This window comes from Hemiscyllium ocellatum, chromosome 39, assembly GCF_020745735.1.
Source record: "Hemiscyllium ocellatum isolate sHemOce1 chromosome 39, sHemOce1.pat.X.cur, whole genome shotgun sequence".
NCBI lineage: Eukaryota > Metazoa > Chordata > Chondrichthyes > Orectolobiformes > Hemiscylliidae > Hemiscyllium > Hemiscyllium ocellatum.
In genome coordinates, this window is record NC_083439.1 from 23352701 (window position 1) to 23370876 (window position 18176).

Consider the following 18176-nt stretch of genomic DNA (forward strand, 5'->3'; position numbering starts at 1 on the left):
GAAATGACTCCTCACCAGGTTCTTTTCAATTATTGCTGGCAAAAACACCTTACACTGAAAAGGTCAACCTCCTATCAATAGAGCTCATTCTGTTAATCAAATGAGCGCATTTGTGCAAAATTTAGAAAACATCAGTCAAAAGTTTTAGTTGCATGTTTTCTTGCATCTAATTAGTTTAAAAATGACACTCCTGAACTGTATCTGTAGGAGTAATGTTCTACATAGTAACCATATTTATGCATAACCATATTTTTGCTAACTAATTCATTGATCTTTTCTGGCTTGAAAGTAGATTCAGGGCTTGTTTTTGATGTTAATAAAATTTCACAAGATGGAAATGTAGCCCAATTTTGATTCTCTCTATAAATGAGTAATAAAAACAAATTTAAGCTATCATTCCTATAAAAGGAACAAACATAGCTGGTACATACAGGACCTCATTTGGAATTTCCATTTTCTTAACAAACGTGAATTCAAGTGGAAATGCCAGAATGCTTCACCTTAGCGTCCCATTAAAAAAATTAAACGATATTTTAATGGGATACCAGGTTCTTTGGCAGGCCAGATTTGACCAGATATTTTAAGAATTCCCCTAAAATATCCCCTGAACTTTCTAAATTCTATCCCATTGATCCACAATACCTTTCTGCTTTCTCCTTTGAGAACCATTCACTAGTTTGTGATCACCAGTGTATATAAACAGTTTTGTAGATAGTTGGTCTGGGAATCTAACTACGTACCTGACTTTAAAGGTTATAGTGAAAAATGGCAAACTGTTCTACTTAGAAAGAAATTCCACAACTTATTTTTCAATGTAATGAAAGAAAAATTTATAAATGCTGTTGGTTTGGATAATTCTAAAAGTTAATACTTGGTGATTATTTACTGTAAGCTGTTGAAACTATTCAGTACTCATTTTGTAAAGTTGTGGGACATGATTGCAGTTTATATTGAATTCTGAGTTCTTCATTTTGGAGTTCCCTCCATGAAAAAGGAAGCAACTTTACAAATGCCTAACCATTAGCAATTTCCCTTGAATTTTCAGGTATGTCACCATTTGAGGTTCAGCCAACCCATACAGTGGTCAATGAAGGTGAAGTAGCAAGGTTTATCTGCAAAATATATGCAAATCCTCCACCAATCATTACCTGGGAATTCAACCGTACAGCACTACCGCTTGCTACTGACCGGTAATATCCATAGCAAAATCCATAGCTTTACACAATCATGTGCAAAGAGTGATTGGGACGTAATGCTGTCATCATTCACTAGATATAGTTTGATTTCTTTTTCAACAAAAATGTTACCTGTGTTAAAATGCATTGGCTTTGAATTTATGGGTGATAACAGAAAAGCAGTCAGTGTTTGCTGACACAATATAAAACTGAAAAAGTGAGCATCTAGAAGTTGTCCATGATGCTGTGCACCCTTGGTGTACTGTTTCAGTCTTGTAGCTCAGAATCCCATGAATTGAAATGAATTTCAATTTTCAAAGTATTATTCTTGATGTTAAATATCATTGAAAATATTGAGCCTTATTGAATGAGGTACAGTTGTATTTTTCACGCAGTGGGTAGTGCCCCTACAGAACAAACTGCCAGAGGAAGTGGTAGAGGCAAGTACAATTACAACATGGAAAAGTCATTTGAACAGGCATATGGATAGGAAAGGTTTGGGCAAATGGGACTAGTTCAGTTTCGGCAACTGATTCAGTTTCGTGAGGCAGTTCAGACATTTGAAACATTTTTAAAAATTTGAGATATTAGATAGACTGCAGTTAAAAGTTGACAAGGCACCAGGACCAGATGAGGTGTATCTAAGGATCTTAGAAGGGAGAATGTGGAAATTGTGGAGGCACTGATCGTAATTTTTTCAAATCTCTTCAGTGCCAGAGTACTGAAAAATTGCAAATGCTAAATCCTATTCGAAAGAAATGTCTGACCCTGGCAACTACAGCCAAGTCAGTTTAAGTTTGAGGAAGTTTTTAAGAGCTGATAATTTGGCATAGTTTAATAGTCGCATGAGTAAATGGAGTTGTAATTGAGAGAAGTTGACAGTGACTTGTTGAGCGCAAATCATGTTTGAGTTGCTTGGATTTCTTTTGAAGTGTTGAGAGCACTATTGATGTGTTGCACTTGGACTCCAAAAGGTTTTTGGTAAAGTGCCAGGCAACAGCCTTCTGAGCAGTGTTGGAATTCGTGTAATAAAATGGACACCAAGCAACATGGTTACAACATTCACAATGTTAGGAAACAGACTTAGTTAATGGAAGTCTTCCAGACTAGAAGATGATGTACAATGAATTTCCCCAGAGATTGCAGTGGTGCTCTTCCTGATATATTTTAATGGCTGAGAACTGGGTTAGCAGCACAGTTTCAATTCATAGGATAGTGAAGGTGTTTGGTATGCTTTCCTTTATTGGTCAGAGTATTGAGTACAGGAGTTGGGAGGTCATGTTGTGGCTGTCCAGGACATTGGTTAGGCCACTGTTGGAATATTGCATGCAATTCTGGTCTCCTTCCTACTGCAAAGATGTTGTGAAACTTGAAAGGGTTCAGAAAAGATTTACAAGGATGTTGCCAGGCTTGGAGGATTTGAGCTATAGGGAGAGGCTGAACAGGCTGGGGCTGTTTTCCCTAGAGCGTCGGAGCCTGAGGGGTGACCTTATAGAGGTTTATAAAATTATGAGGGGCATGGATACGATAAATAGACAAAGTCTTTTCCCTGGGGTCGAGGAGTCCAGAACTAGTGGGTGGCACGGGGGCACAGTGGTTAGCACTGCTGCCTCACAGCACCAGAGACTCTAGTTCAATTCCCGCCTCAGGCGACTGACTGTGTGGAGTTTGCACATTCTCCACGTGTCTGCGTGGGTTTCCTCCCACAGTCTAAAAATGTGCAGGTTAGGTGAATTGACCATGCTAAATTGCCCGTAGAGTTAGGTGAAGGGGTAAATGTAAGGGAAAGGGTCGGGTCGGTGTGGACTTGTTGGGCCGAAAGGCCCGTTTCCACACTGTAAGTAATCTAATCTAATCTAGAGGACATAGGTTTAGGGTGAGAGGGGAAAGATATAAAAGAGACCTACGGGGCAACATTTTCACACAGGGTGGTACATGTATGGAATGAGCTGCCAGAGGAAGTGGTGGAGGCTGGTACAATTGCAACATTAAAAAGGCATCTGGATGGGTATATGAATAGGAAGGGTTTTGAGGGACGTGGGCCGGGTGCTGGCAGATGGGACTAGATTGGGTTGGGATATCTGTTTGGCATGAACAGGTTGAACCGAAGGGTCTGTCTCCATGCTGTACATCTCTATGACTCTGACTCTATATGAAACTTGCAAGAATTGTGAGCCATGTTGTCACTGTAGCCTACTTTATTTTGTTAGAAATGCGCACAATTCAAATACTTGAGTGTTTTAAAAGGGTATCATTTTTTTTCAGAATAACTGCTCTTCCAACTGGGGTTCTTCAAATCTATGGTGTTGAAGGGCGGCATGCTGGACACTACCGTTGTATTGCAACCAATGTCGCGAATAGGCGAAGGAGCATGGAAGCCACTTTAACTGTTATTCCAGGTACACAATGAGCTGTTTCCCCTACTGAACAATGTCTAATAAGTGATACACTTATGCTTTATGTTCAACTTCACAGCTGAAGGTGTGCATAATCATCACATTTGATCTAAAGTGAGCACATATATACTATGTGGCAGGGAAATGATGTAATAAATTAGAATGCAAGTTTCACTTGATGTGAGAGTGAGAAAAGTGCGGGTGGCTGAACTAATCAGGCAATTCTTAACTCCCTCCTGTTGAAGTCCTATGTTTTTGTTTGTTTGTTTATAGGGAATGGTTCTCAACTGGTTTAAATTTGGTAGTGTCCATTCCTCTGGGTCAGAAGGCCTGTATTTAAATCTCACCTGCTCCAGAGGTGTTTCATAAAATGTCTGAACAAGTTGATTTTTGTGTTAAATCCAGAAAGGTAGTGTTCCTTGCTCTGGGTCAGATTCTTGTCCAGCTTGCCACAAATTGTTGTAATCCAACCTGCTCAGCTAGGTTTTTGAGAAAGGTTGGGCAGTTTGGTAATATTGCTGTATGCCATTTGCAAACCAAAGTGACCGATAACCAGAAGATGTCATACAAGTAGCAGTGATACTTAAAGATATGACTGTATTCAGTCATTTTATCAAGATACTTGGTTAGGACTAAGAGGAATGAATTGTATGATTAGAATGATGTTGGTTTCTTCGTTGGCAAGGAATCTTCTTGTGTTGTCCTTTTTAAATGTGACAAACTTTGCAAGTAGCGATCAAATGGCCAGGAAGGCTGTCCTAATTAGATTCCAAATTAATTTGAAACTTGAAATGTTGTATGCAGTTAACTATAAATTTCTTCTAGTTATAAAGTTGACAGCTTCCTTACCAAATTTCGTTGGTTTAGTTATGCTAGTTTGTTTTTAACTGAGGTTCCATATTTATTCGAAACACATGATGCTATTTTATTAATCTTATGTAATGAAATTTAGTTTCATTTTTTTCAAAAGAATTTTAGCTTTTGTTTCCTGTCTAGTTGTCCTGGAGACTCTTACCCTTGGAACAGTAGCTTTCCCAGAGGGTTCTGAGAGGTAGTTCCTAATTCGCTTAAAAAGCCTAGGATTCCTTCACTAAGTGACAACCTCATTTTCAATAAAATTATTGTAGAAATGTAGGATGAGAGCAAGAGAAGGTCATTTCGTTCTTCAAATCTACCCTTCAAAAGATCATAACAAATTCTAGTTACCTTTTCACCATTTATTGGGGAACTTAGTTTTCTAATATTCATTGATTTCCATGGTAGTGCTGTTTAAAACACATGCTGTATTAATATACTTAACTGCAACAATTGATTAATGTTTAAGTGAAAATTTTCTTTAATCCAAAATATGTGCATCCACTCATGACATGTTTAAAACCTAGCTGAGCAACTTCTATATTACTTTATTTTGTTAATATTATTCCTGTACACTAAATTATACTTATTTCATTCTTGATATTTTTGCTCATCAGTTGAACATTTTTGTGTTCTACACTAATTATAATGGAGGACCATTATAACACAGATGTTGGGGTCCAAAACTCAAACTGGGTTACTGTTAGATTGTGTAAATAAGAAACTAATTATCCTATCCTAACTTGTTAAATGAAGAATTATCTTTGAACTGAGACCCTCTGCATCATTAATGAAGTCATGCTATCTTGAAGCATGTTGTAATAGTTTTCAATTCGTGATTATTTGTGCTGACAATTTGTTTTCCATTAGTAGCTTGGGAGCCAAAAACTTTGCAGAAACCAGTGATTGTAGCGGGTCCCCAGAATCTCACTGTACCTGTGCATCACACTGCCATGCTGGAATGTGTAGCCATTGGTTCACCAAAGCCTCTTGTTTCTTGGAGTCGTTTAGGTGAGTTGCACACTTTTTTTTTGATTCCTCTTACTATTCTTGGCATGACAAAGCAATAGTTGGACAAAATAGACAATTTAAAATACCGCAACTTTCTTGTTTATCAAATATAACTTAGTATTGTTCTCAGCATCAAAGAAAAATGAACCCTTTATCATTTAATAATGCCAAGAATTTCTGAAGAAATATATTAACATTTTATCCCGTTTTTAACAGCTTAAGTTAATCTGTCTGATGTTGACTTCGTTTTAATGATTTGATATAAATATCTTTTTCCATACAGATCACCGATCTATTGATGTCTTCAACACTCGGGTTCTGGGGAATGGAAATTTGATGATATCTGATGTGAAAGTGGAGCATGCTGGAATATATGTGTGTCGGGCCACCACACCAGGCACACGCAATTACACTGTAGCCACAGCAATGCTTACTGTGTTGGGTAAGCAAACCAGAACTAACATGCAATCACAATAGCCAGTACTGTTTGGCTCCTTGGAGCCAGCAACTTCAGTAACAGAAGTTGTGGTCAGGGACATTGACCATATTCTCATGTCTGTGCTTCCTGTATGTGCAGCATCTTCAGGTGCAAGTATCTTAATGAAGCAATGTTTCAAGTTGTTGTTAATTTATATGTGCCAATGTTAGCTGCTTGAAGTTTGTAAATAAAATCAAATTATGTAGATATTGTATAGCATTCAACATATTTTTCAGAAATAATCCAAGTATTTAATATACAGTGACACTTTTTGGAAATGCTGACATCATTACTAAATCCTTTCACCTCTCATTCCTATACTTATTGACCTCATTGGCTCCTAGTGAAGTGCTTTGTGATGTAAAAAGTTTTATTGTCGTTTTGAAATTGTGCAATGGCCTTGCCCCCTTCCTGACTCAAATCTACAACCCTTGGAGATATTTGTGTTTCTGTACTTCTGGCCTTTTTGATTTCTCCATTATTGCCTTGCTTTCAGCTGCTAAAACTCGAAGTACTTAATTCCCTCACTAAATCTTACTGCCTGTCTCACTGCTTCATCTTTGGCATAGCATTTTGGTCCTCTATTACAATATTTCCTTGTGTACTATATTGATTATTATTAGCAATCGTGTAAATCTTGGGCTTTTACTTTATTGGAATTGCTATATAAAGACATTTGTAGTCGTGGAGGTAGAAGTTGATGAATGCAGCAGTATCCAAGTATACCATAAGAATGGGGTGTTCAGTTAATCTCTTTCAGTGTCCCTTTAAGGAATCAATAATGGCCATGAAAGGTGCACTGTGTCACTTTGGCATCTTGGATTTTTATTTCCAAAATATGCCTTTATATATACACATTGTCATGAATACAGTTCAGTTCTGTACAGTTGCATGTCAAGTAAATGAGCTGAAAATGTGTTGCTGGAAAAATCGCAGCAGGTCAGGCAGCATCCAAGGAACAGGAAATTTGACGTTTCGGGCATAAGCCCTTCATCAGGAATCCTATCAAGTAAATGAATAGATCATTGGACTTTGACTCTATCCAAAAACCATAGACATCTCTTGCACATAAAGTACTAACGTTTACAAATATTTGATGCGCTGGGAGATCCGATAACTGAACCGACTGCCATTACGTTCAGCAAGAAGACCTTTAGACAGTGGTCTTTCCCCACTGTGCCTTGGTGGCAGCTGCCCCAAGTTTTAGTGTGTCTCTCAGCACGTACTTCTGGACCTTAGAATGTGACCATCTACACCACTCACTTGGGGTCCATTTCTTGTTCTAGAAAACCGCAAGGTTTGGTTAGACCAAAGAGCATCTTTCACGGAGTTGATGGTCCTCGTTGCACAGTTGATGTTTATCTTGGTGTGCATCCCTGGGGACAGGTTATAGACCATAGAGTTCTGTGTCACGGAGCTACTCGGGACGAATCTTGACACCAATCACTACATCTTCCTCCAGTCAACTTTTGCAAAGGCACATAATAGCATCCACTAGGAAATGGTCTCTTCAATCAGAGCACGGGTTTCCAATTGGATTTTGTGTGGTGAAAAATAGAGACTGACTCTGTCTGCTTGAGCACTTGCTCTCTCACTCCCCTTAGTGATACTGCTGCAATTGTGTGCTCCGGTTGACAACTTGAGGTGTTGCCAACCTAACTGACACACAACTGAGATTGTGTTGATGCTCTTTTATGTAGAGTAAACTTTTAAGGTAATGAGTCAAAAGAATACAACAAGATACTAAGCATTCTGTAAGAGATATGTGAGCAATAGAACAATGGCTAATTCAATATACTTGCATAGCTTGGTTGTTGTGAAAGGTTTAGTTGGTAATCAAAGTAGTTTTCTCAAAAATAAAAGAACAGAAGTACATATTTTAAACAGACTCAATGATTGATTTTTCTCTTGCTTTGAACATGGGTCTTCTAATTTATGGATTCCTTTTTATCCCCTGTTTCTCAGCTTGTATATCTGATTTACAACATGTAAATAGACGTTTGGGCCATTTTCAGCTTTTTTTGACTTATGACTATTGTCAATATGAAGAGTTCTTAGTGCTGCAAGTTGACATGTTTACCTAAATTTAGGAGAATAGCATCTGTGCTTGCAGATTTAGTTACAGCTCATCAGACACACAATAAAGCTGACCTGCACATACGTCAGGGCTGGCGCACTTTAGACCAAAGACAATCTCTGTTACATTAATATAAGATTTTCATTATTTGCACCAGCCATCCTGTGGCCACTGCATTGTATAGCTAACAATTGCCTAATTAAAACCAGTTCTTGTGGGGACCGCACTCATTAGGAACTGGACTGAGCACCAAAGCACTTAATACTGTTGCAGTGGCAGACAGGAGAAGTCTGTTCCTCGTGGCTGGTCTTGTTCACACTCCCAAGGCAAAGAACATTGAAAGAATATTTGTGCTTTGAATTTATAATAAGGTGACAGTCATTTGTTTTAATTAAATGCCTTTTTAAGAGGACCAGAGAAGTTAGTGTTTGTGTCTATAAATGTTGTTGTGAAGCTATCCACTGTCTTGTAGCAGCTCATCCATCATGATGCTCAAAATCAGTCATGTAATGCAGAGTTACTATTTGCATTGACCTATCCCACCAAACGCAAAGTTGATTCAAACGAATTGAAACAGTATAATTGCCTGCAGTTTCTTCAAATATAATTTTTCATCATCTATGACCAGAGAAGTTCTTTCACTATAGGACGGTGGATTTCCACTGAAGGTGTGCTTGACTTTGCCACTGAGATTGCACTCCATGCTATGAATTTTTCTTTTTTATGGGGTTTCCTTGTTATAAGTTTTTAGTTCTTTTGTGAGGCAAGATGCATGGCACTTGTAAAGATTGTGAAATAAGCATAAAACCTAACTAGGTATTTTTCAATATTCCAATCTAGCCCCACCTTCCTTTGTGGAGTGGCCTGAAAGCCTGACACGGCCACGTGCTGGCACAGCCAGGTTTGTGTGTCAGGCAGAAGGTATACCTACACCTAAAATTAGCTGGCTGAAGAATGGACAAAGGATTCACTCCAATGGCCGCATCAAAGTCCAGTATAGCAGGTACTTGGTTCTGTCTTGAAAGTTTCTTATTTGTAGAAATAAGCATGAAAAGTTGCAAATATTTTCAAAAGTATGTTTAATTTTGATTTATGGTGTTAAGTGCAGTTTGTTTTTGTCCACTCTCTGTCTAAATTCAGTAGGTAGTGACTTTTACTTGCACGGTAAAGTAAATTGGTTTTTTAGGTGGTCATGCCTTATGGGTCTGTGCAGTATTAATTCTTAAGTTATAATTTTTTTTCCTGCTTATTTTTCAGTGATTACGCTTTTCATACAGTCAGAGGGGCCAAAGATGTGCAGATTATGTGGATTGGTGATGTGAAATTGCCCTGTAGTGTGTAGGCTAGGTAGATTATCCATGGGGAATGTGGGGTTATGGGAATGGGATGGGGTGCTCTTTGGAAGGCCAGTGCAGTTATCTGGGTCAGATGGCCTCTTGTTGCATTGTAGAGATTTCAGATTCCATGTTTAAAGATACATTTTCAAATTTGTTTAGTTTATATGCAAGTCAATTTGAGTAACTTGTTATTTTTAAAATTGATTTCAAGGTGACTTGATGCAACTTTTTACAGAGCATAACATTTCAGATTTAAACTTGGTGATGCCAGTGTATACAGAACCTGGATATTGGGAAGAGTTGGAGGGGCATGAAGCTCCATTTTATAGGTTCTCTGTTGCAAGATCCTTTAAAAATCACAACAGCAGGTTATAATCCAACAGGTTTATTTGGAAGCACTAGCTTTCGGAGCGCTGCTCCCTCAACAGGTAGTTGCGGAGTATAAGATCGTAAGACACAGAATTTATAGCAAAAGTTTACTGTGTGATGCAACTGAAATTATAGATTGAAAAAGACCTGGATTGTTTAAGTCTCTCATCTTTTAGAATGACCTTGTTGGTTTCAGTGTTTCATATGTAAATCACAAAATATTTTTAAAAGTTACATTCTCAAGTGAACTTTAACATTTGGTGTCATGTTGGCTCAGATAATGCATTTTAAAGTGTGAGCTGCCCTGTGTGAGACTGTCTGTCTGTGCCATAATGGTCAGATTGATTCCAATCTTAAAAAACAGATTACATGAATCCATGTAAGTCTGTAAGTTTTGAGCAAAGTAAATTGTAATTCTTCAAGTACACAAAGGTTTGTGGGGTGAATTTGTATGTGTGCCTGTGGGTGTGTGGCAGAGTAATGTGACGGGGTGACACCATGTGAGTGTCTGAGAGAGTGTATCTATGTGTGATAGTTTAAAGGGCTATAAGTTTGAGAGGGTGTGTGTGTGTCTGTCAGTGTGTGTATAGTGCAATGGGGTCACCTGTATTGTGATGTGAACCCAAGGTCCTGGTTGAGGCCATCCTCATGTGTACCGAACTTGGCTTCAGCCTCTGCTTGGCCATTTTCGTTGTTGCCTGTCCTGAAGTATGCCTTGGAGGATGGTCACCTGAAGGTCCGAGATTGAATGTCCCAGACCACTGAAGCCTTCTCCGAATGGGAGGGAACACTCCTGTCTGTTGATTGTGTAATGTCCATTCATCCATTGGCGAGACCAGAAGCTATGGCAATGTACCATGCCTCAGGGCATTCTTGCCTGCAGCCTATGACATAGGCAACATTGGCTGAGTCGCATGAGTACCTGCCACTTATATGGTGAGAGGTGTCCCCATACGCAATAGTGGTATCCATGTTAACATTCTGACACGTCTTGCAGCTCCTACTGTGACAAGGTTGCATGCTGTTGTCCTGAAAGCCAGGCAGTTTGCTATGGACAATGATCTGTTTGAGGTTTGATGGTGGTTTAAAATGCGAGAAGAGGTGCTGTGGGAAAGGTCTTGGTGAGGTGCTTATCCTCATTGATGTGTTGCAAAGAACATGGCATAGTTTTTCGGCTCATGGGAAGTACTGGACAACCATTACGGTTTCTCACTGTTGCATGTCGGAACTGGCAGTCGATGAGTTGAGTATGAATGGGGTATGATTTTTAACTTTGTACACCCCAGTCCAACACCAGCATCTCCAAATCAGGATCATTTACAGCCTTGTATTGCACTTGTTGTATTGACCTGTTACAAGTGTCTTTATTGTCTTGTAGAGCATGGAATTTAAACTTTGAGAGTAATGGAAACTACTGCACAGTGCTAAAGGGCACTATGCCATTGATTCAGTTTTAAGCATTAATATTGGTTTCTGTAAGGGCTATCCAAACTTGTCTGGCTAGCACAGTAGTTGCAATTGTCGACTGGCCTAAAACATTATATGTAGACACTTTTATGTCAGGTTGCTGTACTGCTGTACAGGACTCTATTACCTGTAGATCATTGCTACAACAAGAAGTGTGCAATTATCCTTTTTGACCTTTTGTTTATGCTGCATGAAGTGTGTCCAAAACAATGAAAAGTTGTGGTTGACTGTGTGAATACATGTAATAGATGACTTTAGTCTTGGAGGTTTTGTGGCTCCTTCCTGCATTGGAATTGTCCTAGATTAACTTTGGAATTATTCTTCTACAGAAATTAAAATCTGTAAGCAAATTCAAAGCATTTTCTCACAAATTGTTCACTTTGTTAGTTTTTCAGTTTATTAAATGTACAAAGTATTGTCTCCTTTTAAGTTTTACATTTACCAATGAAACAGTTATTCTATTAAAGAACTGCACTTTATTTATTGATTTAATAGTTTTTTGCTTAAATTGAAGTAATTAGTTAATTTTTTTTTGTTGAAGCAAACTGGTGATAAACCAGATCATTCCTGAAGATGATGCAATTTACCAGTGTGTGGCTGAAAATCAACAAGGATCTGTTCTTTCAGTGGCTAGGCTGATTGTGATTATGTCTGAGGACAGGCCTAGTGCACCTAGAAATATCCAGGCTGAAACTGTGTCCAGTTCAGGGATTCTTCTGTCTTGGGAAAGACCCATGTACAATTCGGATAAAGTAATTGCGTACTCTGTCCATTACATGAAAGCTGAAGGTGAGTCCTGAATTTTATTCGTACAATTCAAGCTTGTGCTGCTGAAGTATATTTTCTTTCATCAGTCGGATAGCTAGAATTGTTCATTTTAAAGCAGCCTTCTGGGCACTAAAGCAATCTTTAATGCAGTCAACCTACAAGGTGCGTCTTTGCTAGAACTTTTAAAGGAGCAGCTGTTTAAATGTAAATGAAGTAGCTTGTTTTAAAGCTAATCTGCAAGTATCTTTTTGTTGTGTGGGTTTGGACATTCTCCATTCCCAATGTCTAATTGGAATGTGAGAAGTTGACCATCTGTTGTTAATATTCTGTTGTTGGGCAGAGGTCACAAAGACAGAATAGCCTCTCTAATGAAATGGGAATAGCAGCCTTCTCTGTACAAATAATGTGATCTGTTGAGATGATTAAAATTGGGTAGTAGGTTTACCTTCTCAAGGGAAAGGTGTTTATTATGAGTTCATAGAACAGAGTATAGAAATGTGTGAAGGTATAATTAAAGTGTGTGATGAAGTGTGTACAAGCAGTACCATTAGTTTTCTGAAGGTATTAACGTGTTGGCTGTGGAGTGCAGCTAGCAGTCGAATGGTTGCTTTGTATTCCATTATAGTTATTTCATTAAGCCCCAGCATGAGTTCTGTTGGAGTATTCAGCAGGGTAACAAGACTCTTTAATTTTCCTTCAAGGATTTTGTTTTCTAGGTCAGAAATCAGAACTTTTGAAATACCTTATTAGCTGGTAATTACTACTAGTATATGGGCCTCTTAGGTTTTGCACATTAAGCGGCGATCAAGCTTATTCATGAATGTGGGAAAATGTAATTGGGAATAATTTTGCTTTTGGCTGGGATTTAAAATGCAGTGTTTTGTTGAAGGAGGATAGCACTGGTAAAGTTCATGATGGGAAGATCGACTTTTTAACATTTAATTATGTGACTGTTATCACAGTGGATATGGAACAAAAATTCATTTGTCGTAAAATGATATTGAAAGTCAAAAATGTTTGCCTAAAATGACAATGTTCAGATATTTTGTTACTTTTCCATCACATCTCTGACTTCTAAAGAAATGCAGCCATAATCCCAAGCTTACATATTGAGAGAAGATTTTCTTTCCCCAGGTTTAAATAATGAAGAATATCAGGTGGTTATTGGGAATGACACAACTCGTCACATTATTGATGATTTAGAACCAGCCAGCAATTACACGTTTTATATTGTAGCATACATGCCCATGGGAGCTAGTCGAATGTCGGAGCATGTTATTCAGCACACGTTGGAAGACGGTAGGAAAAGTGATTCTGAGATTTGGCATGTAGACATTGGCTTTGATACTTATTGCATTACATAATTTCTGTATTTCATCCACATTCCTACTTGTGGAACAGTTACCCCTAGTTTGTTTCTCCACTGGGTTACTGGAAGAGTTTATTTCAATGCAGGATTCCTTCAGTTTTACAACACTTGGAAAGTGGCTAACCACCTTTTCTGTTATAAATTTGAAAAATTTTTACTTTTTTGCAACTGCAGTTATATTAAATGAATCACCTGATATCGTTAAATGTTGGAGAATTGGTGTTGTGGATAGCTTTTTTTTTTGTTTTATGTAAATCACCAGCTTTCTACAAGCATGTATCTTACCTTCTTCCACTTCAGATGACACATCTGTTCCATGCAATTCCTATTTATTTTTTCCAACCAGAGTCAAAAAATATGCAAGCTATTTTCTTGGTTCCCAATCCAGTTTTTCTCAGGTTTTCTAAAGCAAGCTGTGAAATACATCAGCTGTTCAGTATTTCACTGTGAATATTGATTTTTAGTTACATCTTGGTCAACCCACTTAATTGAAGTATAAAACTTCAAAACTTTTTGCCCATCAGTTGCATTGGATATGGCCCCATGAATTTGAGTTGACTTCTCTAACAGATAAATACATATACTAAATGAAGACACAATTTTAGAAGCTGTTTGTTGAATGGTGTGCCATCCATATTGTTAAAATAAGCTTTTGATCTCATAGTTGGTGGTATAATGTGCAATTATTTGGCATTTTGTGCTGCTTTTTCCTTTGAGAAAAAGGTATGTCCTCTTGTTACTAATTTTGGTGGTGTTGAAAAGTAAGATTACTAGTACTAATTTAACATTTTATTTCTTTTCAACTCTTACTCAGTCCCTTTGAGAGTGCCAGAAATCAGCTTGACTAGTCGCAGCCCAACCAACATCCTGATTTCGTGGCTTCCCATTCCAGTCAAATTCCGAAGAGGGCGTATTATTGCATATCGCATTCATTACCGTAAGAACACAGAAGGTGCCGTCCATCTTGTGGAGCTTCCAGGAACCATATCAGAACATCTACTTGAAGGTGTGGAGCCTGACAGCACCTACCTTGTACGTATCTCTGCAGCAACCAGAGTGGGATGGGGGGAATCTTCAATCTGGACATCCCACAGAACTCCAAAAGCTACGAGTGTGAAAGGTAATGCATTACGATGTTCATATTGTGGAATTACAGAATCTGACTGTATAAGATTTGGTCATTGGCTGTCCAATGGCAGCATTGATGCCTCTTGCGATTGACCACAGTCTGTCAGATGTGAAATAATCATTATTTGGAATTGGGATGCCTGTTCTGAGATGTGAGCATATGTTTAAACTTGGTAACTAAATTAGATAGTTGGTGTATTATGATTGTGAAAATGTATAAGAGAATAGAATATAGAAGCAGGAGTAGGCTCTAGGGGCTTGTCAAGCTGCTCCACCATTCAACTAGAGGTTGATCTGCCTCAGCACCATTTTCTCACACTATCCTCCTTTCTCTTGATGTCTTTAATATCTCTAGATATCTATTGATACCCGTCTTGAATATGCTCAGTACTTGAATTTCCACAGTTTAATGAGGTGGACAATTCCAACGATTTGGCCCTCTCTGAAGAAATTCCTCCCCTCAATCCTAAATAGCATTGGTTCCCATTTATTCTGAGACACTTTCTTTTTTCCCCTTGGTGCCAGAGCCAATCCTCTTATACTTACGGGAACTAAAATTATACACAAATTGGGTGAAGTCTCACCAAGACTCTACACAATTATAGGAAAACATCTTTATTCCTGTTCTCAAATCTCCCTTGCAACAAAAGCCAGTGTGTCATTTACACACCCAATTGCTTTCTGCATTCGTATGTTGTTTTTCAGTGACGCATGAACAAAATAAGCCAGATTCCTTCAGACATCAACACTTCCTAGTCCCTCGCCATTTAAGAAATGTTTTCACTTTTGTTACCAAAGTGGATAACTTCACGTTTTTCTGCATTATATTCTGCCATGTTCTCACCCACTCATTTTGGGGGTAAATCCCCTTGAAGCCTCTTTATATCATACAGCGAATTCATGTTCCCCTTAGTTTTGTCAGCAGTAAATTGGAAAAGTTCAACTTTATTACTACATCCAAATTTTTGATGTAAATTGAGTTGCAGTGGCCCAGACAATATATTCTCTAGTCGCAGCCTGTCAATGTGAGGAAAACTGGTTTATTCCTGTTTTCAGCACATTAACCAATTCTCTATCCATTCCAGTAAAACATGTGCACAAGCTGTAGATACGAGGTCAGTCATACAGTTATGAGATGAGAACTTTACTTCACTCAAAGGGTATGGAATTCTCTACCCCAGAGGGCTGTGGGTGTTCCATAACATTTTAAGTTTGGGGGAAAAAAAGTCCCACTCCTCTCCCTTCAGATCATGATTTCAATTGTCTTGTGTAGTTTGGTGTCAATTTTGTTCTTCTGATTAATATTTCTGTGAAGTGACTTTGGAAATTTTGCTGTCACTCAGGGAACTGAAGGTTATTGGGAATAGGTAGGAAGGTGAAGTTGAAGCCTTAGATCAGTCATGACAGCATTAAATGGTGTACCGTGTGTGTGTTTTGTTTATTGTTTTCTCATTAGTCCCAATCTTACCTGTCTAATTTTGTTTACAACCTCTTGTGTATGACCCTATGGAAATTCTGCTGAAATTCCAAATGCATCATATCTATGGATGTTTCCCTCCTGCCTCACTCCTGCTAGTTATACTCTCCTAAATATGTGGGGGCAATATCAAATTTTAATAGACCATGTTAAACAATGTATTTGGTTAGTTTTGCTTTTGGGAAACCTAGTTTTAATTCTACAAAATTGTGTATACATTTTTGCAATCTCAGGATTCTCAAACATTGGACCAGTTGTGCTGAACACACTGTAGTATTGTGTGTCATCTACCTGTTAGTATGAAATTGCACTTGCTCATTGTCTTTGGCATGGTCAAATTTTCCAATTCTCTTCAGAAGTATTAATCAGAAGGTTAAAAAACAGCACCAACCTCTAATGCATTAAGGTGACTGACTGAAAGCTTGGTCAAGAAGGGGGCTTTTAAGGAACATCAAGAAATGTGAAAAAGATGACGATTCAGGGACAAGTTTAAGAAAGGAATTCCAGGGCTTGATATATTAGCAGCTGAAGGCACGGTCACTGGTGGTGAAGTGATAAAATCGGATGCCTAAGAGGCCAGATTTAGAAGTGTACACACAACTGAGGATTGTAATGCTGAGGAACACGACAAAGGTAAAGACCAGTGAAACAACAATAAGAATTCTGGTGAGGTTTGCTTAACCTGGTTGCTGTGTAGGTCAGCTAGCAGGAGTGATGGTTGAACTGGAACTTGGTATGAGTCACCAGCAGAGTTCTGCATCACTTGATGCTTGCAGAAGTTAGAATATTTGAGACCGGCCAGGGGCGCACTTTTGTTAGGACTAGAGGTGTGATAAAGACATGGATAAGAGTTTCAGCAGATGAGCTGAGTTAGTACAAGGAATTAGGAAGTGATATGGTGATGGCACAGATATTTGGTCAGAAGCCTTGTAGAATCAAATATCCTACCATTCTGGCAAACGAACAGATTCGGCATCAGTCCATGCTACCTACTTCATCCCTTTCCCTGGCAATGATCTAAGGTTGATGTGTTTTGGTCCAATGAGCATTTCTTTGGAAGGAATTTTTGCCAATCCAGCACTGAATGCTGTGCAAGCAGACTGATCATTTAAAAACGGAAGGGGAATGAGAGATGAGGTCATAGTTGTGTTCATTAGTGTGCTTATGAAAACTGACATTGACAACCAGGGATAAAGTGCTGATGGAACAAAGTAGGTAGGGGTTTAAGGATAGATCTTAACCCTGGGGATATTTAAGTGGAAACAAACCAAGTTTGTCCAATCTCTCCTCATAGCTAATATCCTTCAAGCCAGGCAACATCCTGGTAAACTGTTTCTGTACTCTGAGAGAATAAGGACACTTTGGATAATGTCATGACCAGAGCTCTAGACAGTAGTCCAAATGTTGCCTAAGTAAAGTTCTACGCAATATGACTTGACAGTTTTTATACTGTATGTCCTTACTGATGAAAGCAAGAATGCCATACGCCGCCTTGACCACCTTATCCACTTGTGTTGTAACTTTCAGGGAACTATGAACCTGTATGCCTAGATCCCTTGTATGTTGATGCTACTAAGGGTTCTGTCATTTACTATGAACACCCCTCTGCATTGGATCTCCCAAAATGCATCACCTTGCATTTGTCTGGATTAAACTTCATCTACCTTTTCTCTGCCCAAGTCTCCAGTTTATCTAATCTTGTACCCTCTGGAAATCCTCGTCGTGATCTGCAGGTCCCCTGATTTTGTGTCATCTGCAAACTTACTAATCAGGCCACCTACATTATAATGCTGGTCCTGAACGCTAATCAATGGCCTTTAAAAGATTTCCACGTGCCCGATGTGGATTTATCCTCAAACAGCCATCCCAATCTACATTCCCCAGTTCCTGCCTAATATTGTGGTAGCTAGTCTTCCCCCAGTTTAATACTTTCACATTCTTGTCCTTTTATCCATAATTAACTTAAAAGTTACAGAACTATGGTTGCTGTTCATGAATTACTACCTCCATTGAAAACGACAGTCCATTTAGTTTTGATGGGAACATAAAGACTTTCTCTAATAGCTCAGTCCATACTTGGGTGAAGCACAGTGGAAGGCTGTGTATTTCATTCTGTTACATAATTACCATAACTCTGACAAGGGTATTAAAATGATCATTCATATTTTCACCAAATATGAAGAAAATTCAGGGTTCCAGTTCTTGTCAGCCTTTTTGTCATGCTCACCAGGTCCAGGCAAGAGTGTTGCCGCATACCTGCTAATGAAGC

The 18176-nt window shown here is 38.6% G+C and overlaps 1 protein-coding gene across 1 annotated transcript in view; it reads left to right on the forward strand.

Moving 5' to 3' along the window:
* Positions 1-18176, forward strand: part of prtga (protogenin homolog a (Gallus gallus)) — a 109444-nt gene that overhangs the window by 47126 nt on the left and 44142 nt on the right. The window contains exons 3-10 of the mRNA XM_060852868.1: positions 1046-1190; positions 3441-3574; positions 5300-5437; positions 5721-5879; positions 8833-8995; positions 11707-11954; positions 13068-13232; positions 14117-14422. Coding sequence (XP_060708851.1) covers positions 1046-1190; positions 3441-3574; positions 5300-5437; positions 5721-5879; positions 8833-8995; positions 11707-11954; positions 13068-13232; positions 14117-14422 — 1458 coding nt within the window. The remainder of the gene's footprint in view (positions 1-1045; positions 1191-3440; positions 3575-5299; positions 5438-5720; positions 5880-8832; positions 8996-11706; positions 11955-13067; positions 13233-14116; positions 14423-18176) is intronic.